The sequence below is a fragment of the Dromiciops gliroides genome, chromosome 4, assembly GCF_019393635.1.
Source record: "Dromiciops gliroides isolate mDroGli1 chromosome 4, mDroGli1.pri, whole genome shotgun sequence".
Taxonomy (NCBI): Eukaryota; Metazoa; Chordata; class Mammalia; order Microbiotheria; family Microbiotheriidae; genus Dromiciops; species Dromiciops gliroides.
The window spans coordinates 151,594,306-151,618,864 of NC_057864.1; the positions used below are offsets into that span (position 1 = coordinate 151,594,306).

The 24,559-nt window shown below is 38.8% G+C and overlaps 1 protein-coding gene across 1 annotated transcript in view; it reads right to left on the bottom strand.

Moving 5' to 3' along the window:
• PGBD5 (piggyBac transposable element derived 5) overlaps positions 1–24,559 on the bottom strand; it is a 175,600-nt gene that overhangs the window by 59,091 nt on the left and 91,950 nt on the right. Inside the window, exons 2-3 of the mRNA XM_043963316.1 lie at positions 16,736–17,163; positions 3,374–3,508 (exon numbers count right to left, since the gene is read on the bottom strand). Coding sequence (XP_043819251.1) covers positions 3,374–3,508; positions 16,736–17,163 — 563 coding nt within the window. The remainder of the gene's footprint in view (positions 1–3,373; positions 3,509–16,735; positions 17,164–24,559) is intronic.

Genomic DNA, 24,559 nt, shown 5'->3' on the forward strand with positions numbered 1-24,559 from the left:
ATTGTACATTTCCGTGGGTGGCTGCAGCACACTTATTTACACAGAATTGCAAACTCAAGGTGATCTTTGTTTCCCTCTCCCTAATCCTTCACATCTATGCTCTTATTTTCCTACCCTTTCTACTTTTCATGTCTATCTCCTCCTTTCAATACCCACTGCAACCAGTCTTCCTCTGGCCTTCATCTTTTCTTAAGGAAATTATTGTAATAGACACTTAACTGGCCTTTCTGCCCCCTGGCACTGCTTTCTCTAATTTTGCCCTTCACACAGTTGCCTAAGTAATCTTCCTAATGCAATACTTTAATGTTGCTGCTCTATTAAAATGTTTAATGGTTCCTATCACCTACCAAGAACATTTAAGGTCCTCCACAGCCAGATTTCAAGCTATCCTTCCATTCTTATCTCCATACTATTCTCCTTGCAACAAACATTTATTTTATTTTTTTCCAGTTACATGTAAGGGTAGTTTTCAACATTCATTTTCATAATATTTAGAGTTCCAAATTTTTCTTCCTCCCTCCCCGCTCCACAAGACATCAACCAGGTTATATATGTACAATCCACAAGTGCTCTTTCTATGAGGGTGGATAATATGCTTTGTCATTAGTCCCTTGGGATTGTCTTGGATCATTGCATTGCTGAGTATAGTTAAGTCATTCACAATTGCTCATTGAACAATACTGCTGTCACTATGCACAATGTCCTCTCAGTTCTGCTCACTTCACTATACATCAGTTCATATGAGTCTTTCCAGGTTTTTCTGGGATCATCCTGTTTGTTATTTCTTATAGCACAATAGCATTTCATTACAATCATATACCACAGCTTCTTCAGTCATTCCTCAATTGATGGACATTCACTTGATTCCCAATTCTTAGCCACCATAAAGAGTTGCTATAAATATTTTTTGTACAATTTCCCCCCTTTTTTCTTTTTCATGATTACTATTGTTAACTGTTTCCCTTCCATCCTATTCCCTTCCCCATGATATTTACTTTATTATCTATCTTCTTTCATCCTATCACTCTTCAAAAGAGATTTGCTTCTGTCTGTCCCCTCCCCCAATCTGCCCTCCCTTCTTTTGCCCCTCTCTCTTTATCCCCTTCCCCTCCTATTTTCCTGCAGGGTTCATACTCTTCTCCTTTATATACTCCACGGTATAGCCAAATTATCTTATTCTCTACCTGCTATTTTCATTCTAACCACTTTGCACAAACCTCTTCTCCGATTCCTATCCCTTTAAGTCCTTTCCTACCTTCAAAGCCCAGTTCTGATGTTACCTCTTCCATTATTCCTTCACTTACCTTCCCAGTTGAAAATAACTTTTTCTTCAAAAATTTTTACATTACCTTGCCTGACCCTCTCCCTTTCACTCATCTCCAATTCTTTTGTATGACACTTATCTATGTGCATTTGTTTTTTCTCCCAATTAAACCAAAAACTCCCTGAGGGCAAGGTCCTATCAACTATGCTTGGTACATAATTGATACTTAAATGTTTGTTGAATCATAGAAATTTCTTATAAGAGTTCTGTTTCTTCTTTTTTTTTCTTTTCCAGTGAGGGGGAAGTAAAAGGGAGAGCAATTAAATATTTGTTAATTGAAAAAATTTAATTTAATTAAAAAAAAAAAACTTCATCACATAAAACTTTGGATATTTTCCAGTGTACTTTCCCATGTTAACTTATATTATATCATAGTTATTGTGTATGTATGTATGTATGTGTGAGAGAGAAAGAGAAAGAGAGATACAAAGAGAGAAAAAGAGATATAAAGAGAGGCAGACAGACAGATGGAGTGGGGAGTGAAGGATAGATAGGAAGAGAGGAGGGGAAGGGGGGATGGAGAGAGAAAGAGAGAGAGAGAGAGAGAGCTCCATTAAACTGTAAGCAGTGTGAAGGTAAGGGATGTGACTTATTCTTCTTGGTGCTCTTCAAAATGCTTTTTAAATGAGAAGCACCCAACACATATTTCTTTTTTTTTCTTTCTTTTTTTTTGGCGAGACAATGAGGGTTAAGTGACTTGCCCAGGGTCACACAGCTAGTAACTGTCAAGTGTCTAAGGCCAGATTTGAACTCAGGTCCTCCTGAATCCAGGGCCAGTGCTTTATCCACTGTGACACCTACCTGCCCCCAACACATATTTTTTGAAAGACTGAATCAGAGAACAATCCTGGCTTACTGTGCCAGGAAATTCTACAGGCAAAACGGGCAAATGCACTAAACAGAGGAGTCCCCATTTAACCTATAGTTGTTGGGGAAATGCCTCTGGAGGTGGACGGTGGGGAAGACACCTGACCAGCAAGGTCTTAGCCATATGGGCAATACCATTGTAAAGGCAGTCACCAGAAAGCAGCTTTTCCAACTGTATTTAAGCTACCAGTGCTTTCTGGATAGGACAAGGGTTCTTTTTTTTCTTCTCCCATTCAGTGAGCATTTAAGTGTGTAATGTGAATAAGGCACCGTACTAAGTCTTGGGGATATCAAGACCCCAAAATGACCAAGTCCCTGCCCCCAAGGAGCTGATATTCTACTAGGGAGGAAATAAGGTGCTCACAGATAATTTAAATAAGATATGGACAAAGTATATACAAAGTAATTTAGTTGGGGGGTAGGGGTTACCAGCTAAAGGGGATCAGGAAGGGCCTTGCTGTACATGAGGTGCTTCTTAAGCTGAGACCTGAAGGGAGCTAGGGTAGATGGAGATGAAGAGGAAGTATATTCTAAGCCCTGGAGAGAGTTGGGGGGAAGAGAGAGCTACACAAGGACAGAGAAAGAAGATGGAATGTTGAGGAGCAACAAGAAAATCAATTTGGCTAAAATGTAGAGTTGGCCTTTTGCAAAGCAGAGTCATTGGTTAAACATTTCAGAAGTAGTTTATGTAGGACCTTTAGAGATTTCATATTGCTGAAGTCAGAGAAGCTAGTTGTCGTCAATGTTAGCATGTGTTTTCAGTGGAGACAGGGAAGTCTTGGGGGGATGACAATGGCAGGCTGAATAGCAAGCCAACTAGAATTCTTCATTTACCAACCAAGCTGTCCACCTCAACAATGAATGGACAGTACTGGGCTCACCAGTTGTTTCACTGAGCTCTAGTCAAAAGCTTAGTAAAGGCAGGACCAAGACTAAAGATGGGAAAGCCGGGGGCAGCTCGGGGGCACAGTGGATAGAGCACAGGCCCTGGAGTCAGGAAGACCTGAGTTCAAATCCGTCCTCAGACACTTAACACTTACTAGCTGTGTGACCCTAGGCAAGTCACTTAACCCCAATTGCCTCACCAAAAAAAAAAAAAAATGGGAAAGCCATCTGGGAACAAGGAAACTAAGCCAGCTTTTCATTCCCTCCCTCCCATCTGGTCCATCTACCCATGCTCACCTGACTGATGAAGCCAGTGGAGGAACACTGCCTGACCCAAAGACTGAATTTCCTCTTTTTTCTCTTGCGCAGCTCTCGTTCTGTGCACGTAGCAATGAACACTGGGTCCTCATCAATCAGGGGTTCATGTAGCACCTGCCAAAATGATGAAAATAGGAATCATTGAATCTTAAGCAATAAAGAGACCTCAGGAAACATTCCATGTCATGCAACAATCTCCACCACAGCCTCCCTAACATAAATACCTCCACTTATGGGGAGCTTGACTATCTTTTCTTCCCCCACTTTATAAATATTTTATTTTTTCCTAATTACAGGTAAAAAGAATTTTTAACATTCATTAAACATTTGAGTTCTAAATTCTCTCCCTCCCTTCTTCCTCTCCCCTCTCATTGAAAAAGCAAGCATTTTAATATAGATTATACATGTGCAGTCATGCAAAACACCTTTCCATATTATCATGTTGTGAAAGAAAACAGATTTAAAAAAGGAAAAACAAAACCAAAAATGTAAAAACAAATGTTTGCTTTGAGTTTCATTCAAACTCCATAAATTCTCTCTCTGGAGGTGGATAGCATTTTTTATCACAAGTCTTTTGGAATTACTCTGGTTCATTGCATTTCTGAGAATATCTAAGTCATTCACAGCTAATCATCACATGATATTACTGTTACTATATACACTCTTCTTCTGGTTCTGCTCACTTCACTTTGCATCAGTTCATGTAAGTCTTTGCATGTTTTTCTGGAAACATCCTGTTCATCATTTCTTATAGCACAATAGTATTCCATAACAATCATATACCACAATTTGTTCAGCCATTCTCCAGTTGATGGGCTCCCCCACCCCAAGTTCTAATTCTTTGCTACCACAAAAAGAGCTGCTATAAATATTTTTTACATATAAGTCCTTTCCCCTTTAAAAAAAAACTCTCTTTGGCATACAGACCTAGTAGTGGTATTTCTGGGTCAAAGGATATGTATGGTTTTCTAGCCCTTTGGACATAGTTCCAAATTGCTCTCCAGAATGACTGGATCAGTTCACAATTCCACAAACAGTGCATTTGGGTCCCAATTTCCCCATATTCCCTCCAATATTTGTCATTTTCCCTGTCTGTTATATTAGACAATCTTGTCTGAAAACTACTTAATATTACTTAATAACTACTGTTAATGTCCTTTGACCATTTATCGGTTGGATAACTTGTACTGGGAAAGACTTGTATTCTTATAAATCTGATTCAGTTCCCTATATATTTGAGAAATGAGGCCTTTATCAGAGAAACTTGCTTTAAAATGTTTCCATGGTTATGATTACTATATATTTCCCTCCATCCTATCTTTCCTATTTATTGTTTTTCTCTTTCCTTTTACTCTGTCCCTCCTCAAAAGTGTTATGCTTCTGACCACTGCCTCTCTCAATCCACCCTCTCTTCTATCATCCCTACCTCTTCTCCCACTTCCCTATAGGGTAAGATAAATTTCCATACCTAGCTGAGCATGTAATGTTATTCCCTCTTTGAGTCAATTCCAAGAGAGTAAGGTTCAAGTGTTGTCAATCATTCCTACCCCCCCATCTTTTCCTCCCCTGTAAAAGCTCTTTTGCACCTTTTTTACATGAGAAAATTTACCCCATTCTACATTTCCCTTCTCCCTTCTCTTAGTGCCTCCCTCTTTCTCACCCCTTTTAGATATCATTTCATCATAGTCAACTCACATTAGTGCCCTCTGTCTATGTATACTGCTTCTAACTGCCTAAATAATGATAAAGTTCTTAGGAGTTACAAGTATCATCTTCCCAAGTAGGAATGTAAACAATCTAACCTTATTGAATCCCTTATGATTTCATTTTCCTGTTAACCTTTTTATGCTTCTCTTGAGTCTTGTACTTGAAAGTCAAATTTTCTATTCAGCTCTGGTCTTTTCATCAGGAATGCTTGAAAGCCCTCTACTTCATTAATTATCCATTTTCCCCTAAAGGATTATATTCAGTTTTGCTGGCTTTGATTATCTCTTAATATTATCTCTTCTTTTGTTGGAAAGCCCTAATTCATAGAAAGTGCTTTCTTAGGTTGAGTTCTTATCTATTTCTCTATAATTTCTATCTAGTTCTGACCTCTGGAGTTGAATACAATCAATTTAATCCCTTATCATTAGGCTACAGGGCATACATGAAGGCAGCTATCAAGTCCTCCTCAGAATTTTAGTGATGGATAGAAATTTCAAGTACTTCTAGTCCAACTCATACTCAAAGAAGAATTCCTATTACAACATAATGAATAATAAGTAGAAATAATATAGCATTATATGATTTGTATGGTTATCTTTAAAAGCACATTATCTCATTTTTTGAATACTATTGTGTTATAAGAAATAATAAGCAGGATGATTTCAGAAAAACTTGGGAAGACTTATATGAACTGATGCAAAGTGAAGTGAGCAAAACAAAGACAACATTGTACACAGTAATAGTAATATTGTATCAATAATCAACTGTGAAAGACTTAGTTACTCTGAGCAATACTATGATTCATGGCAATCTCAAAGGATTCATGATGAAAAATGATCTCCACCTCCAGAGAAAGAACTGATGAAATGTGAATGTTGATTGAAGCATATTTTTCTTCACTTTATTTTTCTTGCCTACCCCCTCCCCATATGACTAATATGGACATTTTTTTTGCATGACTTCACATGTATAATGGCTATCATATTACTTACTTTCTCTTTGAGTGGGTCATGAGGGAGAGAATTTGGAACTCGATATAAAAAAGAATGTTTTAAAAAATGGATGAATGAATACATATAAAAAGAAAACTAGTTATTTCCATATATAAAGTATAGGAAATATGATATAAGTAATGTTGAATAAAGGAAATTGAAAATTGGGGGGAAAACAAATATCTAATTGTATCCTAATAACAATCCTGGAAGGTAAGTGCTTTATTATTATCCTTATTTTGCAGATGAAGAAACTAAGGTAGACAATGGTTAAGTGACTTATTCAGGGTCACACAACTAACAAATATCTGAGGTTAGATTTTAATTCAGGTCTTCCTGACTTCAGATCCAATACTCTTTCCCCTTTGTCATCAAGTTGCCTCTATCTGATAGGTACTCATCTAGCCTCTGCTTGAAGATTCTAATAAGGGGAAACATACTACTTTCCTTAGCAAATCATTCCATTTTTGGACAACCCTAATTATTAGTGAGTTTTTCCTGACTTTGAGCATACATTTACTTCTTTATAACTTCCACATGTTACTTCTGGGTCTGCCCTCTGTGGCCAAATCAAATAAGTATAATACCATTTCCCTGTAACAGCCCTTCAGATACTTAAAGGCAGTTATCATGCCTCAACCCTTTACTTTCCTTGAGTTTTTTCAAGACTCCAAGCTCAACTCTCCCAGTTTCTTTCAACTGCTCCTCATATGGCATAGACTGGAAGCCCTATATACCACCCTAGTTATCTAACCTACATCTCTTTTTCTTTTCTTTAAAGGTATGAGATGTTCTTCCATTTTATGCCTCCAGTGCCCCAACTATTTCCTTAGCCTCCTCTGGAAGGGCTCCAGTTGCTAATAGGCGATCTGTAAGCACAGCATCCAGAAGTGGGCACACTACTTGGAGCACACGGGGTACCATACTTGAATGACCTCTATTTCTATTAATGCTGCCTAAGAATGCATTTTCTCGACTGATACCTCACTCTGATACCTCACTGTGGCATGAAGGGGGCCCTGAGATCACAGAGGCTACCTAGGGTATTAGGGAAAAGCTCTAGCAGAGCAAAGAAACTGAGTAAGGTCTCAGAGCTTGGATATTTATCATTCGAGAATCAATCTGGGTATGTGGAACAGTCCCATTGGGTTCAGAGAGATATCACCAGAAGGCTGGCCACCGAGTGATTAATTTTTCCAAAAAGAACAACCTGTGAATACTGCCTACACAAGTGGAGGAGGAGGCATAAAATGAGATGGACATTTTTGGGCACAAATAACATGAGGATTGATTTTGCTTGACTATATTTATTTGAGGTATATATGTAGGGAGGAGGTGAGGCAAGGAGAGCATGGGTGAGTAATAATGGTGATAGAGAAAAAGAGAGAAGAAAACACCTATGAAACATTTAAAAAAACCACATGGAAGAGAGCAAAAGGATGTTTGAAAGAGATATAGATAAGTCAGTCAGTTTTGCTACTTTCAGGGGCAGCTAGGTGGTGAACTGGATAGAGTGCAAGGCCTGAAGTTAGAAAGATTGCTTTTCCTGAGTTCAAATCTGGTCTCAGGCACTTACTAATTGTGTGACCCTGTTTCCCCCAGTTTCCTCATGTGTAAAATGAGCTGGAGAAGAAAATGGCAAACCACTCCAGTATTTTTGCCAAGAAAATCCCCACTGGGGGGGCAGCTAGGTGGCACAGTGGATAGAGCACTGGCCCTGGGGTCAGGAGGACCTGAGTTCAAATCCAGCCTCAGACACTTAACATTTACTGGCTGTGTGACCCTGGGCAAGTCACTTAACCCCAACTGCCTCACCTCAAAAAAATCCCAATAGGATTATGACTGAAAAATGACTGAACAATAATTTGTTACTTTCATGTTAAAATTAATACATACTTTAAAAAAGACTATGTAATAGAAGTTCATAGTTGCATATAAAATATTTTTGTTAATAATAGTAGACCTCTGGTATAAATTATTATGTATCACAGCATATAACAATATTTATTTTTATTACTTTGTTATTTATATATTAATATAGTCATTTATAAAATTATTTTAAAAAACATTTTGAAAGTGGAGGGGGTTACAATTCTGCAACCCTAAACAAATACTAGGCCTACACTGATTAAATAAAGAATTCCTTAAGTATTGAAGGTCACATTCATTTTGTTTTGTTTTCTGAGCAGCCCCATCAACCATATTGGTCCTTTGTAGTTAGCTAAACTAGCACATCTTTTTCATATAAACTACTTTCAAGATAGGACCTTTTAAATACATACTTGCAAAAGGCAAGGGAATAGCAAGTCCTGGCATAGCCTGAAAGCTCCCAGCCACCTTCTCTCCCCTCCTCTGTCTTCACATACACTTCAGCCCTTCCTGCCTCATAAAGCATTTACAGCTCCATTTGGAACCACTCAAATAAAATGGACAAGTTGCACATAGAGCAATCCATTGGTTGGTAAGGGATAGACGTAGGGGATGATAGGTTCTGGGAGCAAGCAGAAAGCTTGAAAAGGGAAATATTGCAGCACAGTTTGCTATTAAGGTATTCTCTGTCCAATTATGCCTCCTACAGGAATGAATCCTCTTCCTCCTTTGAGGCTACACTAAATGAACCTATTCACTCTCGTCTTCAAAAAGAAAATGTACTTATAATCCATTTGCATTAAACATATAATCAGGCACGTATTTATATTTAATCCATGGTCCATCAAAGACTGAGAGTCAGCAAGAATTTCTGACCCATAATGATTTTTCCTTTCTATAATCATTTAATGAATCTTTAATGACTCATTACTAAAAGCAGCCACAGCTCAATATGTTCCCACAGATTCTCCTAAAACTTTGAATGTTAGGAAGATCACTTTTTTCCCATTCTGGATTCAGATCTACCAACTTTTCCCTGTTGATCTATTATATATACATTGTGAACACATGTGTAGGGTAAATTGGAAAGGTGGGGAAGAGGGCAGGATATTTATTTATTTTTATTTCTGCCACATGAACCTTCCCTTTTCTGCTTCCAGTTTTAGAAGAGGAAAGGTTGTGTTTTTTTCCTTTCTATATTTGAAGCACTGTCATATGGGAAAGGGATTACATTTATTTTGCTTGGACTCAGAGGGCAGAAGTAGGACTAATGGATATGTTATTTGGAGGCATATTTTGTCACAACGTAGGAGGCAATGTCCCAACAAAAATGTACAGAAATGGACTGGGCAGCCTTGCTTAGAAGACATCGTAAGGATATTTGAAAGCCAAAGGATATTTTTAAAAATTGAAATTAAGAGAAAAAATATTTAAGCACTATTTTCCACTTTTCAGCTATCTTTATAAAGATTCCAGGAACTTCCAGGGGAAAAATTAATAGTCCCTGCAGGATTCCTGACAGTCTACCCTGGTCAGTAGCTATAGCCTAGGGCAATTTCTTCTCATGTATGATCCAAAGGGATGTAGAATTGCTCAGCTACAAGAGAAGACCAGGGCTCTATCATTAAGGAGCTCACAATTTCCTTAGGAACATATGAGAATATCTTATATGTTCCTCTGTATATTTTAACAATAAAAATAAGTGCCAATTGGTAGAATTATAGAATGCTAAAGATGGAAGGAACTTTAGATCATCTAGTCCCCAGCTTCTTAAACTGTAGGTGGTGATCCCAGATGGGATCACTTAACTGAATGTGAGAGGTTGTGAAAAACTTGGCAACAGTAAAAGGTTACATATACCTATTTTATATACCTATATACTCAAAGTCATGTAAAAATTTCTCAGGTGAAAAGGAGTCATGAGTGCATAAAGTTTAAGAAGCCCTAGTCTAGTCTAGTCTAGTCCCTTTACTTTGCATATGAGGAAGAGAGAATAAACTTGTCCACAAACACATTATTAGCCGATGGCTGGATCTGGATAAGAACCCACATTTCTGCATTCCTCGTCCAGACTGGGCTCTATACAATGAAGAATATTAGTACTGAGAGGACCCTCATCCTTGGCATTATTCAATGCAATTATAACCAGAGCCTAATACTGCTTGTTTTCAGTTAAATTTGAACTACCACAGAAGCACATAAAGGACAGTCAGAGAATCAAGAAAGCAGGAACACACAAGAAACAACCCCTCTTCATTTATCTTGGCTCTAGGGAAGCCTTTTAGGAAGGACCAAAAGAATAGGGAAGTAGAGATGACTATTCCTAGAAAGCAAAGGAAATTCTGTAGCACCAAATTCATCCTTAAAAGACTTCAGAGCTTTTCCATATGCTAAAGACCAGTACTTTATAGGGTAAATATAGCCAACTTCCAATTAGTTGGGGGAAGGAAAAAGAAATAGCATGGCATTTTTTTTGGACCAGACTCGTGATTTCACTGATATAGGGAACTCCTGGTAAGGGAATGGCTTCTATCAAAGCAGGTCTGTTGCCATTCTCTAATTCATAGTTTTAGAGGGTTGCCTGGAAACATTGAGAGCTTAAGTAACTCTAGAATGTGTCAAAAGCAAGACTTGAACGTAGGCCTTCTTGACTCTGAGGGCCCCTCTCTGTCCACTGCCCAGGCTGCCACTCTTAGGTAAAAGGTTCTCTGGTTTCAGCCTCTTTTGCCTTAAGCTTTCTTCTACTCTAAACTCTACTCCTTTCTTAGTCTGTCAACTAACATTTTTTTCAAGTGCCTATCTAATGTGCATAAGTGCTGGGGACACAAAAAAAGACAAAGGACATTCCCTGTTCTCAAGGAGATAATCTACTGGAAGCAATAAACAACAGAACATATGCAAAAACTAAACTGAATGGTTTTCATCCCTCAAGATGTCCAGCTTGACGTCCTTCTTGACTCTCTTCCCCTCTCCTAACCAAGTAAAAATGGATTCTTCTTTGAACTTTAAATTGCACTTTCTTTCTTTCTTTCTTTGGTCAGGCAATTGGGGTTAAGTGACTTGCTAAGGGTCACACAGCTAGTGAGTGTTAAGTGTCTGAGGTCGGATTTGAACCCAGGTCCTCCTGACTCCAGGGCCGGTGCTCTATCCATTGCACCACCTAGCTGCCCCTATTCATATCTTTATTACAAATTTATCTTGTTCCATTTTATATTATAATTACTTGTATATGTGTTAAAAGAAGGACTTGAACCCATGTCTTTCTGATGCCAAGGCAAGCTATCTACCATGCCACAATGCCTTCCCACACTGGGTAATTCTACAGCCCAATGGCTAATACAATCCTCCATGACTAGGATACTATCCCTCTTCTTTTCAGGGGATGACTGCCTTTCAGAATCTTTATCTTCCTTTAAGGCTCAGCTAATCTTCTACCTTCTCCATGAAGCCTCTTTTGATCCTACTCCATTTCTCTCCAAATTTTCTTTGCATCCACAAATATTCAATTTTTACTATATTTCCTATTATATTCTACCACCATCACTCTAGAGAATGTGGGCTCCTTGAAGGCCAACTGTTTTTTAATCACTTCCTTTTTCATATGTTGCACATATTAGTTGTTTAAGAAATGTTAACCTCATTGAAAAATAGCCAGTGGTTTGTGTGATTGGGGGTAAGTGCTTTAACATCCTTTGCTACAGTTCCCTCATCTGGTAGACCAGAGATATATCTACCTAACTCATTCAATACAGAACTAAAAAAGCAAGACTACAATATTTTGCAAACAAGTTAGAAACAGACACCATGGGGAAAAGGAACATGACAGGAGAAAGTGTAGGTGATGGGAAAACAAAAGATATAATAAAATCTATTTTTTAAAAAAAGAAATAGACAACATGAATAGAGAGGAAACATTTGACAACCTGGGACTTCTTTCTTTAAATAAACCCAGCTTGTCAAACAGATCCATTTCCATAATACATTTTTCCCTCAAAATCATACAAAAATATAGAAGAAAAGATGAAAGACAGTAAAAAAAAACCCAAACAAAACCCCAAACTCCCAGCACATTATTTTCCCCTTCCTCCTAAGAGAATATTTGTAAAGTGCTTAGCACAGTACCTGGCACATAGTAGATATTTAATAAATAAAGGATTCTTCCCTTCCCTTCCCTCCAAAACACATACACACAAACACACACACACACACACACACACACACAGAGTAAGGAACCAAAGCAAAGAAGAGCGTGCTCTCATCCTATCTTCTTCATTCACATTCATCAACATTCCCTCCTAGCCTAGCTCTGACATATTATTGGCATCTTTTCCTAAAGAGTCTGCATGTCCAGAATTTTGAACTTGCTACCATTAGGAAAATTATTAGGGATGGAAACTCTATGAGGTCAAGGATCATGTTTTATTGATCTGTGATCTCAGGAGACTATCACCAAGCTTCATAAATATTATTAGGTAAAAAGGCAATATTACTGCCCTTGGAGTCCATAAGACTTACCTCTGAACCATACTGACTATGTGACCCTTGGCAATTCTCTCTTACCCCATGGGATGGTGTCCCAGAAATCACCCCCACCTTATTCAATTGAATTTTCCTTGGCACCAAAATTCCTACATTGGATTCTGCAAAGACAACTATAAAGAATCATAGCAGGGCGGCTAGGTGGCGCAGTGGATAAAGCACCGGACCTGGATTCAGGAGTACCTGAGTTCAAATCCGGCCTCAGACACTTGACACTTACTAGCTGTGTGACCCTGGGCAAGTCACTTAACCCCCATTGTCCTGCAAAAAATAAAAAAGAATCATAGCAAGTGTGACTGGGACCTTCTTACTGAGAATATTTTTCTCTAGTTTGGGCTAGGGCCTCCCTAGGAGACAAGCCTCTTGTCCTTGCTTTTCCTTGATCAGTTAGGAGGAGAACCTACAAGTGAGCCACACCTAAACTTTGTTTTAGAGATTTCTTTGGAATTACTCTAGAGTGGGAGAGAAATGCAACCAACACTCTCCTCATTTTTCCTTCACCAACCCTAGACCAATTAGAAGTTACTATGCCATCCAGGATGCACCTCTCTCAGCCATAGGCCTCTGAGGATCACCCTCAGTATAATACAATTCAGAGTTGGAAGTCAACTTGGAAACCATCAAATTAAGTTCCATTACTTTACAAATGAGAAAACAGGTCATAGAGATTAAATGGTTTTCCCCAAATCATTCAAGTTATAAATAATAGAGATTGGAAAGTTATAAGCAGATAGTAGCAAAGAATTGAAAATTGAGAGGATGCCCATCAATTGGGGGGAAGAGTTGAACAAGTTGTGGTATATGATTGTAATGGAATACTACTATGCTATAAGAAATTATGAGCAGGAGTTAAAAAAAAAACCTGGAAAGATTTACATGAACTGATAAAAAGTAAAGTGATCAGAACCAGAGAACAATGTTACAGTAACAGTAACACCGAAGAATGATCAACTGTGAATGACTCAACTATTCTCAGCAATACAATGATCCAAGACAATTCCAAAGGATTCATAATGAAAAAGTACTATCCACCACCAAAGAAAAAAATTATGGAGTCTGAATGCATATTGAAACATACTATCTTTCACTTTCTGTATTTTCCCCCCACTTTGGATCTGTCTTTTTTTTAACAATAGGACTAATATGGTAATGTTTTGCATGACTGGATATGTAGAATCTATATCAAATTGCTTATAGTCTCAGGAAGGAGGAGGTGAGGGAAGGTGAGAGAAAATTTGGAACTCAAAAAATTTTTCAAGGCATTCATAAATTCTTGTAAATAGCTTTTAATTTTTTTCCCATTACATGTAAAGTTGGTTTACAACATTCATTTTCAGAAGATTTTGAGTTCCAAATTTTCCCTCTCCCTTCCTCCTCACCCCCCTCCCCAAGAGAGCAAGCAATCTGGTATAGATTATACAGTACAATCATGTTAAACATATTTCCACATTTGTCATGTTGTGAAAGAAGAAAAAGGGAAAAACCATGAGAAAGAAAAAACAAACAAAAAAACAACAACAAAGTGAAAATAGTATGTTTCAATCTGCATTCAGACTCCATAGTTCTTTCTCTGGACGTAGATAGCATTTTCTATGATGAGTCTTTTGGAATTGTCTTGGATCATTGTACTGCTGAGAAGAGTTAAGTCTATCATAGTTGATCATCACACATTGTTGTTGTTACTGTGTACACTGTTCTCCTGGTTCTGCTCATTTCACTCAGCATCAGTTCATCTAAGTCTTTCCAGGTTTTTCTGAAATCTGCCTGCTCATATTTCTTTTTTTTAAATTAATAAAGTATTTTATTTTTTTCCCATTACATGTAAAGATAGTTTTCAACTTTTGTTTATGCTTTCCAATTTCAGATTTTTCTCCCTCCCTCCCTCCCCTCCCTCCCCCCTCCCCTAGACAGCAGGTAATCTGATATAGGTTATATATATACACATAATAACATTAATCCTATTTCTTCATTAGTCACGTTATAAGAGAAAAATCAGAGCAATGATGAAAAACCTCAAAATAGACAAAACAACAGCACCAAAAACAAAAGAAATAGTATGGTTCATTCAGCATCTATACTCCACAGTTCTTTTTTTTCTTGGATTTGGAGATCCTCTTCCATCATGAGTTCCCAGGAACTCTTCTGTACCATTGCATTGGTGAGAAGAATATAGTCCATCACAGTAGATCAACACTCAATGTTGATGATACTGCGTACAATGTTCTTCTGGTTCTGCTCATCTCACTCATCATCAGCCCACGCAAGACCCTCCAGGTTTCTCTGACCTCCTCCTGCTCATCGTTTCTTACAGCACAATAGTATTCCCTTGTATTCATATACCACAACTTGTCCAGCCATTCCCCAATTGATGGGCATCCCCTCAACTTCCAATTCCTTGCCACCACATAAAGAGCAGCTATAAATATTTTTGTACATGTGGGTCCCTTTCCCCTTTCCATGATTTCTTTGGGAAAAAGACCCAAAAGTGGTATTGCTGGGTCAAAGGGTATGGACAGCTTTATCGCCCTTTGGGCATAATTCCAAATTGCTCTCCAGAATGGTTGGATCAGTTCCAGCTCCACCAACAATCCTGCTCATATTTCTTACAGCACAATAGTATTCCATTACATTCATATACTCAACTTGTTCAGTCATTCCCCAATTGATGGGCATCCCCTCAATTTCCAATTCTTTGCCAAAACAAAACAAAAAGAACTGCTATAAAAATTTTTGTATGTATGGGTCCTTTTCCCTTTTTATGTTCTCTTTGAGATATTAGACCTAGTAGTGGTATTGCTGAATCAAAGGGTATGCACAGTTTTCTAGCCAAATTTTGAGCATAGTTCCAAAATGCTCTCCAGAATGGTTGGATCAGAAACTCAAAAATTTTAAGATTAATATTAAAATTGTCTTTACATGTAATTGGGAGAAAATAAAATATTAGAAAAAATTATTATCAGAGTATAAAATTAAATGCTAAACCATGTGACATGGATACAAGTGCTAGAGAAATCCATCAGTCATAAAGTGCTTACTATGCATCAAACACTCTACTAAGCATAGAGGATCTTTATATCCTCTATAAGCAAAATGGGCAAAAAAAAAAAAGGCAAAATGGGTCCCTGTCCTCAAGGAATTTCCATTCTAATGGGAGAAAGAACATGTCTATACAAGATAGATACAGGATGATAATGGGAGTTGTCTATTTTCTTCTTACAATGAATGGGAGGTAATCTCAGAGGGAAGGTCCTAGCAGTGAGGATGGGGAGGAAGGGAAAGAAGGATAATGGCAAAGGCCTCTTATAAAAAGATGGAGTTTGAACTGAGTCTTATAGGAAGCCAGGGAAGTCAGGAGGAAGAGGTGAGGAAGAAATGTATTCTAAATATGAAGGATTGTCAGTAAAAAAAATAGAGTTAGAGAACAGCTGGGAGACTAACATATCTGGAACAACACTTGTTAGCATTTTTATGATGTGAACAGTGATCACCAAGATCCATGTCATATATTCAACCATTAGTCATTTTTTAGCATATTTCTAATCCCCAAATGACTTCCCTCTTCTATCCCAGAGGCTTTTGAGCTATCATTCCCAAACGCCAAGTTAGTACCTGCTCAAAGAATGCAAAATAATGTTAAATTTAGACTGAGCAAAACATAATTAGGAAGGTAGGTCTGCTATCCTTTTTCACCTGTTCCCCCCCAAATAAATCACAGTGAATTACAAAGTTGAATATAAATGATTTTTTAAAAAAAACCCAATTGCCTTCAGAGTAAGGTAGCATGGCATAGCAAATAGAGTAATGGATTTGGGGACCAGGTTCAAATTCTATCTTTGATACTTACTGACTGTGTGACCTAGAACAAGTCACCACCCCTATGTGCCTAAGATGGTTTCCTAGAATATGAAGTCATAGATAAGTTGTGGTCTGTTGGTAGGAGATTCCTATTCTGAAAAGCAACCAAGTGGCATAGGAAATCTAGTGATGGATTTCAAGTCAAGAAAACCAGAGTTCTAATCCTGCCTTAGACTCTTACTAGTGGTGTGATCCTTTTCTTCCTGACTCTATGTCTAATGCTCTAGCCACTGCCACAACTATCTAATACTTGACGCTTCCAGAACAGGCTGGACACAGCCTATTTAAGGAGTCACACAAAGTTGGAAATGCATCCAAATGCAGAGGGCAGCAGACGAGGAAGGTTTCTAATGGTCCCTGGGGAAAGGGGCACACTTACCTGGGTTTGGGAAGGCCTAAAAGCAGAGTCAAAGCCATACTGCAGGGAATCGAGGAAGGGCTGGATCTTGTAGAGGCCATGTGTTGTCTGACTGGAACGGAAAGCCACCACATGGAAGTACTTGAGGATCTTCTCAAAGCGGGACTGGCTCATGACAAGAGCGATGCTTTTGTTACTGTAGAAGCCACTGCTCCAGATGCTGAGGACAGACTCACAATGGTAGATGCTTGTGGAGATCATGTAACCCAGGAAAGCCTTCATCTCTGTCAGGGTCACTTCTGCCCAGGCCCCATCACTCCCAAACCTTTCCTGAAACTTCTTGGCATACATGTTTGTCTGTACCACCATGTTTTTAAGAACATTGTCTGGGACAAAGAGCTGGAAGAAGTCCATGGCACTGGAACTGGGGGGCATCTTTCGGGTTGGACCTAAACCCATGAAAAAGAAGATTATTACTTATTACTACCATCTGTATATTTCATGACCACAACCATAACAAATAGGAAATTCAAAGGAACATAGGCTCAAAGATTTTGAGCCAGAAGGGACCCAAGAGATCATTTTATTCAACTCTGTCATTTTACATGTAAGAGCTGGAAAAGATTCAGTTAATCACTCCACCCCCCACTTAGAAATAGCTAATAAGTTACTCCAGTCTTGAAACTTTTATCAAAATTTCTATTAAATCAATCAAATAGATGTTTACCCTTTCATATAGCCCATGGATCCCCTATAAAACAACAAAACAGCTCTTGAGAGGGAATTGCTTGGATGATGGGAAGGAAGGAGAGAGAACTTCTGTCTTCTCCCCTATCTTAACCATAGCATGAGTTTGTAAGCTTTAAGAGTCTTGGAAGATTTAGACTTCTCATTAGCATCCTAGCAGTATCCTCAAAAGAGCAGTGATTGGTGGCAGTGTCCTTGGCATCAGGAGCCAAGGACAAACTAGATACACTGAGGAAAAAGCAGCTTTAGGCCTTGACAGGATGCTGGACAGAAAGACAAACCATAACTAAGGGTCATATCATGAAGAATTCAGCAAAAGGATTTCTAGGAGTTGTGAGTTTGCCATATACACTCTAAGCTTAAACTCACTTTCCCTTGTACCCTGAAAATACTTATGAAAGATGATGTCACCAATTTTGGTGGGAGGGGAACTATTTTTGTACCAACTATTTTTTCTATACCACCTTAGTAAATATCCTAAATTAAAAGCTAAATGTGGCTGTCTAATTGATATCAATTGATAATCAATCAAGAAACATTTATTAAGCACCTACTATGTACCAAGGACTTTGCCAAGTGCTGAGGATACAAAAAGAGGCAAGACTTACTCCTTGTCGTCAAGGAGCTCACAATCTAATGGGGGAGCCAACAAGCAAAAAAAAAAATACAGACAAAGCAAGCTATATGCAGGATAAATAGGAGATAATTAGCACATAATTAACTAGAATTAAGAGGGGTTAAAGAAGGCTTCCTGTACAAGGTAGGATTTTAGTTGGGACTTATAGGAAACCAGGGAGCACAGTGGTTGATGTGGAGAAAGGAGAATGTTCAGGCATAAGGAACAGCCAGAAAAAAATGCCCAGAGCTGAGAAATGTCTCTTGTTCATGGAACGGCCAGGAGGCCATTGTCACTGTATAAAAGAATATGGGGTGGAGAGTGAGATACAAGACTAGAAAGGTAGAAGAGGGCTAGGTTATGAAGGGCTCTGAATGCCAAAGAGAACATTGAAGAGGAAGCCATTATAGTTTATTGAGGGGGAGGGAGAGACATGATTGGACCTTCACTGTAAGAAAATCACTCTGGTACCTGAAAGGAACGTGGATTGGAATCAAGAAAGACTTGAGGCAAGGAAACCCACCTGCAGGTTATTGCAATAATCAAGGCATGAGGGGATGAGGGCCTCCACTAAAATGATGGCAGTGTCAGAGGAGAGAAGGGGGTATATAAAAGAGATGTTGCAAAGGAGAAACTGACAGGCCTTGGCAATAGCTTAGATATAGGGGGTGATAGACAGTAAAGAATCCAGGCTGACTCCTAGGCTGTGAGCCTCAGGGATAGAGAGGATCACATTTTTGCAAAAGTAAATGACTATGAGGGTAGCTAGGTGGTGCAGTGGATAAAGCATCGGTCTTGGATTCAGGAGGACCTGATTTCAAATCTGGTCTCAGACACTTGACACTATCTGTGTGACCCTGGGAAAGTCACTTAACCCTCATTGTCCTGCCAAAAAAAAAAAGAATATATAAAAGTAAATGACTAAAAATTCTCTGATTCTTCTCTTCTACCCAACTTCTTATCCAAAATAAAAAGAGCACCAGAATCTCACATGCCTGGTTTATCCTTTTAGGAAGTTAAGTTTGGAAGATCTTACCTAAAACATACTTGGAAGTCAACAGATGCACAATCAATGACCTTGTGTTAAAGGTTCAGTTTATTTATTCTTCCCTCTATGATTTTTCTTATGTTATTCTTTGCTTCATTCCATTTTCTCTCTTCCTCCCCAAACTCAGGATTTCCCTGACTCTTCTCCTCTGACATCCATAACTTCTTTCAAGTCCTGCCTCAAGACTTGTCTCTGAGAAATTCATCCCAAATCTGCTGATTATCCTCAATCTAATTTAATTCAAAAAGTTATTAAGTGTCCAGTGTGATACAAAGATGGAAAAAGATACCATCTCTGTCATTAAGAGATGTATAATTTACTAGGTAGACAGAGATATAAACTTTTTTTTGAAGGAGGGGAAGAATCAGGACCAGTGATTTCATTCATAGCATGGAAACTCCCTCCACCAACAAAGACCAACAATTTATCTGTAATATAAAATCTCAGAAAGTCTCCTGGGACTTTGAGTGCTTAAATGACTTAGTCACACAGCCTTTCAAAGGCAGGACTCAGACCCAGATCCTTCCTGACTCCAAGGCTAGCTCTTTATGCCCTATGTGTCCTAGTATCTCTCAACTGAAACAAGGAATAATAATGACATGTCACAGAATCACAGGGAATCTATACCTAAAAATCCCTTCTCTGAACACTGATGACAAATAGACATTAAAATTCCACTTGAAATTACTCAAAAGAGATCACAGAAGGTCTTGAGAATCAAGAAGGCAGGGCTCACTTTCAACTGGGTGCGGAACCTTGAAGGAAGATGTCAATAAGTAGAGGTTGTGCAGGAGGGAATGCCATGCAACAGTCCAAAAAAATGTCGGAGGACATTGGAGAGAGAAGTAGTCCAGTTTAGCTAAACAAAGTAAGCAAAAGAGGATTTTATGAAATCAGTCTGGGGAGAGGGACTTCAGTCAGACTATGAGGCACCAGGAAGGCCAGGTTAAGAAGTTTATATTTTATTTGGTAAACAGCAGGGAGTTATAGAAAGTTTTTGAGCTGGGTAGTGACATAGTCTTGATGGCAGTACTAGCACTTAGATACTGTTGTCTTATCCAACAGAACTCTAAGCTCATGGAGAGTAGGGATAACATCACTCCTTTTCCACTGGTATCTCCCCAGGGTGCCCAGTGTATCACTGAGCCCATAATAAAGGCTAGACTCAACACCTGTTCAACAGAGATTAAACTGAACACATCTGGACATTTTATGCAAATTAAGAAATCGTATTAGAACTGGGACTCCAGGGAAGTAAATCTTTCCATAGAAATTGCATTACTGGGGCATTAGATCTGTACAGGTTCACTTGGGGACATCAGCTATGTCAATGCCATGACATTGTTAAGGACTTGGAATATTCCAGAGCCTACAGAATATTCCAGAGCCTAGTTCCTTCCTGCAAGATTGCCCAACCTCTTTCAGCCAACCTCTGGATGCACCTAATCCTACCATCTCCATTAAGTGAGGAAATGATAGAAATATTGACCCAAAGTGCAAAGAACAAGTTCTGTGTTCATGATTGGCAGTGGGGGAGTGGGGTAGGGCATGAAGAGGAGGATATAGATGGGAGATAACAAGCCTACTTAGGTATTCAACTATATTCTCACGGCCCTGCTAAAGTTTTCTAAATCAATGCATAGTTCAAATGCCCTCTCTTGTCTAGGCCTTTCCTGATCTCCTCAGCTGTCTCAACCTTCCCCACATCAAATTTCCTTGTATTTATCTGTGTATACTTCTATGTGTGCATACTTTCTCCTTCAAGAGAATATAAACTCCTTGAGGGCAGAGAGCATTTTATCCTTTTTTCTTTGTTTTCCTAGTGCCTAGTACATGGCTTGATAAAAGCTTATTGATTGATCTTATTATTTTGCCTATTAAAGTAAGGAGGCAGGCTTTCACCACACAGCTCCTGTTTCCCTATATCCCTCCAGATTCAACTATGCAGATGAATATTGCCTTTTTGCCTCCAGATTGTTGTTCAGTCATGTCCGCCTCTTCTTGGCAAAGATATTGGAGTGGTTTGACAATTCCTTCTCCAGTTCATTTTACAGATGAGGAAACTGAGGCAAATGAGGTTAAATAACTTCCCAGGGTCACACAGCTAGTAAGTATCTGAGGTGAGGTTTGAACTCAGGGAGATGACACTTCCTGTCTCCAAACCCAGCACTCTATCCACTGAGCCACCCTAAATACCCTGAATATTCCCTTAACATGGGCAAAAAAAATGTAATATATCACTATGATTCTCTGGAGGTATATTTAATGTCTAATAGTCCCTGATCCAATAAGTCTTTATCGGGGGGGGGTCTCCTTATTCAAAACTATCTTTAAACAAATGCAATTTTTCAAGTTCATGTAGTAATTCAATTTAGTTTAACCCAGCATTGACTAGTTAAACACAGTTGGTCCTATACAGTCTAGGAGTGTGTTGGAACCTGCTGAAACTGGCTTGTGAGAGTTGATTGTCATATCTTCAGTGAGAGCTAACTCCTCAAGAATCAGCAAACACTACAAATCATTTATTGTTTTGTTGATTGTCTACATCTAAGAAAGCAATGGAGAAATGTTAATAATGCAAATTAACATTAAAAGTATGTTGTGTGCAAATTTTCCTCTCAGAGAGCCAGTTGTTAAATAGTTTTCAGCACAATCCTAAATGAGTCCCTCAAAGACTTGAAAAATCTGTATCTTTGAGTATCAAAGCATCCTCTCCCCATATCTTATTTCCTGTTAATTTATAATCTCTCTTAAGAAAAGTTTTGCTAAACAAAGATAAATTTCAGCCTTGTTTCTAATTCATAACTTAGAGGACAATAGCTTTAGAGCAGGAAGGATCCTTAGAAATCATCTAATCCAATCCAAGCCCCATCTCCAACCCATTTTACAAATGAAGAAACTAAGACCTACAGAGGTAAGGTTACTTGTCCAAGGTGGCAAGGTACTACACAGTTAGTAAATATCAGTATAAGGATTCAAATACAAATAGTAGGATCTCAAATTCAATATGAATAAAATCCAAGTTCATTCTATTTCTCATGATATGGAATATCATAAGGAAGCATTCTTATTCACTTTCCCCATGTATAAGCTAGAGTTAGCAATGACTGTACTAATGAAGAATTGGCTCCCAAGATACAAAATTACATTAAAAAACCACAACAATAGCAACAACAATTCTATATCTGGTGAAAAGTCTTACTGGTAGGCCATTAGCACACTACTCATAAAGTTATATAAAAAGATCTGCTTCTGGCTCTGGGCAAAAACAAGGGTCCCCGGCTTCCCTTTAGCCTAAGTCATCTATACTTCCATTACATCCTGAGGTTTTGCTAAAACATCAAATCACAAGCAGATGAAATCATATATTATTTAGGTTTAGCCTTTAAAGAAGGAGGAAAAACAGAATTTTTACTGCTATAGCATGCTGAGCAAGCAAAACAGAACAGAGAATAAATATTTGTGATTAAAGTAATTTTGTCTCTCTGGCCATTTCAAAATGAATTAACACACAGTGATTTGCAGGCAGCATTTGGCAGTACCATCCAGGGGTTTCAATCAATCAAGGGTGCCAGGTGGATATGGATACAAATCAATTGCTTTAAAAGGAAAAATGAGCCAGTCTTGTCAAAGGATGCAATCCACATTGGCCAAGCTTTACTATGGTTGATCTGTTAAGGAGATTCAGCATAGACTTATCCATTAAGAAAGATGGGGGGGGGGCAGGGGTAAATCATACACCCTTCTCCCCTCCCCACATCCTCTACATTTTGATATAGCTAAAAATCCAATTGCAAAGAACATCCAGGGCTACTTTCAAGAGAAAAAAGAAGGTTCATAGCAGTTAAAAAGTAGCCTTGAGGGAGTAGAGAGGTGGGGTACATGTAAATTGGATTCAGAGAGGACCTGAGTATGAATCCTAGTTTTGCCGTGTTTAAATCTGCATGATCCTGGATATATGAACTCACTTCTCTGTGACTGGGTTTCTTCCCTTGTAAAATGAGGGATCTCTCAAAAGAATTTTTTTTGGTTAAGTGACTTGCCCAAGGTCACACAGCTAGTAAATGTCAAGTGTCTGAGGCCACATTTGAACTCAGGTCCTCCTGAATCCAGGGCCAGTGCTTTATCCACTGCACCACCTAGCTGCACCCCTCTCAAAAGAATTTTACTTTTCCCTTGTTATTGTTCCATTGTGTCCTTCATGACCCCAATTGTTTTTTTCTTGGCAAAAAAAAAGGATACTGGAGTGGTTTGCCATTTCCTTCTCCAGCTCATTTTACAGATGAGAAAACTGTGACAAACAGGGTTAAGTGACTTGCCCAAGGTCACACAGCTAATATGTGTCCAAGGCCAGATTTGAACTCAAGATAATAAGTCTTCCTGAGTCCAGGCCCAGCACTCTATCCACTGTGCCACCTAGCTTTTCTTTTATGGCCTACCAATGGTCTCCTCTTCCCTAGCAGGAATTTAGGGCTGAAAGAGAAGGAGGAAGACTGGGTTCTAACTCTTGTTTGGATGGCTTTAGTTCTTATGCAAGAATAGGCCAATCCTTCAGGAGCACTGCTGCAGGACTTTCCCTCCTAGTCTCTAATGCAATCATTTGTTAAGGGTCTTCTCTGGGCCAGGCACTGTGCTAAGAACTGGGAGTACAAAAAGAGGCACCCTGCTACCTCAGGTCTCTCCTTCTACTCTTTCACCCTCAACCCCTAGATTAAAAAGAAGATATGATGAAGTGGGAGCTATGAATGGAACTGTTTGCTGATCCTTTTTGACACCTCACCAAAGGCCCAATAATCCTGGAGATCCAACTTGTCTATGCTATATGATCTTATATTCTATATCTCTATCTTCATTTGGGAAGCGAGGGATACTTTACCCTCTGAGTGCCCAGGCCTCTCTCCCGACCTCAAGCATTGACTTAAAGATGTGTTGAATAAATGTACCATTCAGTATAAACTGGTGTCCTGTTGACATATATTGGTATTCACCTTGTAACAGACCAGAATCAAACCAGGAGCATTTAACATGAGTTATTCAGCTCTAGGCTATATCAGAACAAAGATAATAATCACGACTAGAACATTCTGCATCACAACAGAAACACCCTTTTCCATCTGAACACCTCCAATCACATTCCATAAAGGGGTAACCAGGAAAATAGCTTATTAAAATGTTCTGAGAGCCAGCTGCGGCTGCTCCTTATCCTCAGCCATAGACCAATCAACATTTCCTTTTTTTTTCTAGTGCTGAGGGAGAACAAGTTATCTCTTGGCGGAACACCTGAGGCCTGTGTTTCGTTGGTAGCATTCAGCTAATGAGCCGATCAGTTGTCTCAGACACTGCCTTCCCATCTCCAACTTCATAGCCAAAGACTAATTAACAAGTAACACGGGGGCGGCTAGGTGGCGCAGTGGATAAAGCACCGGCCCTGGAT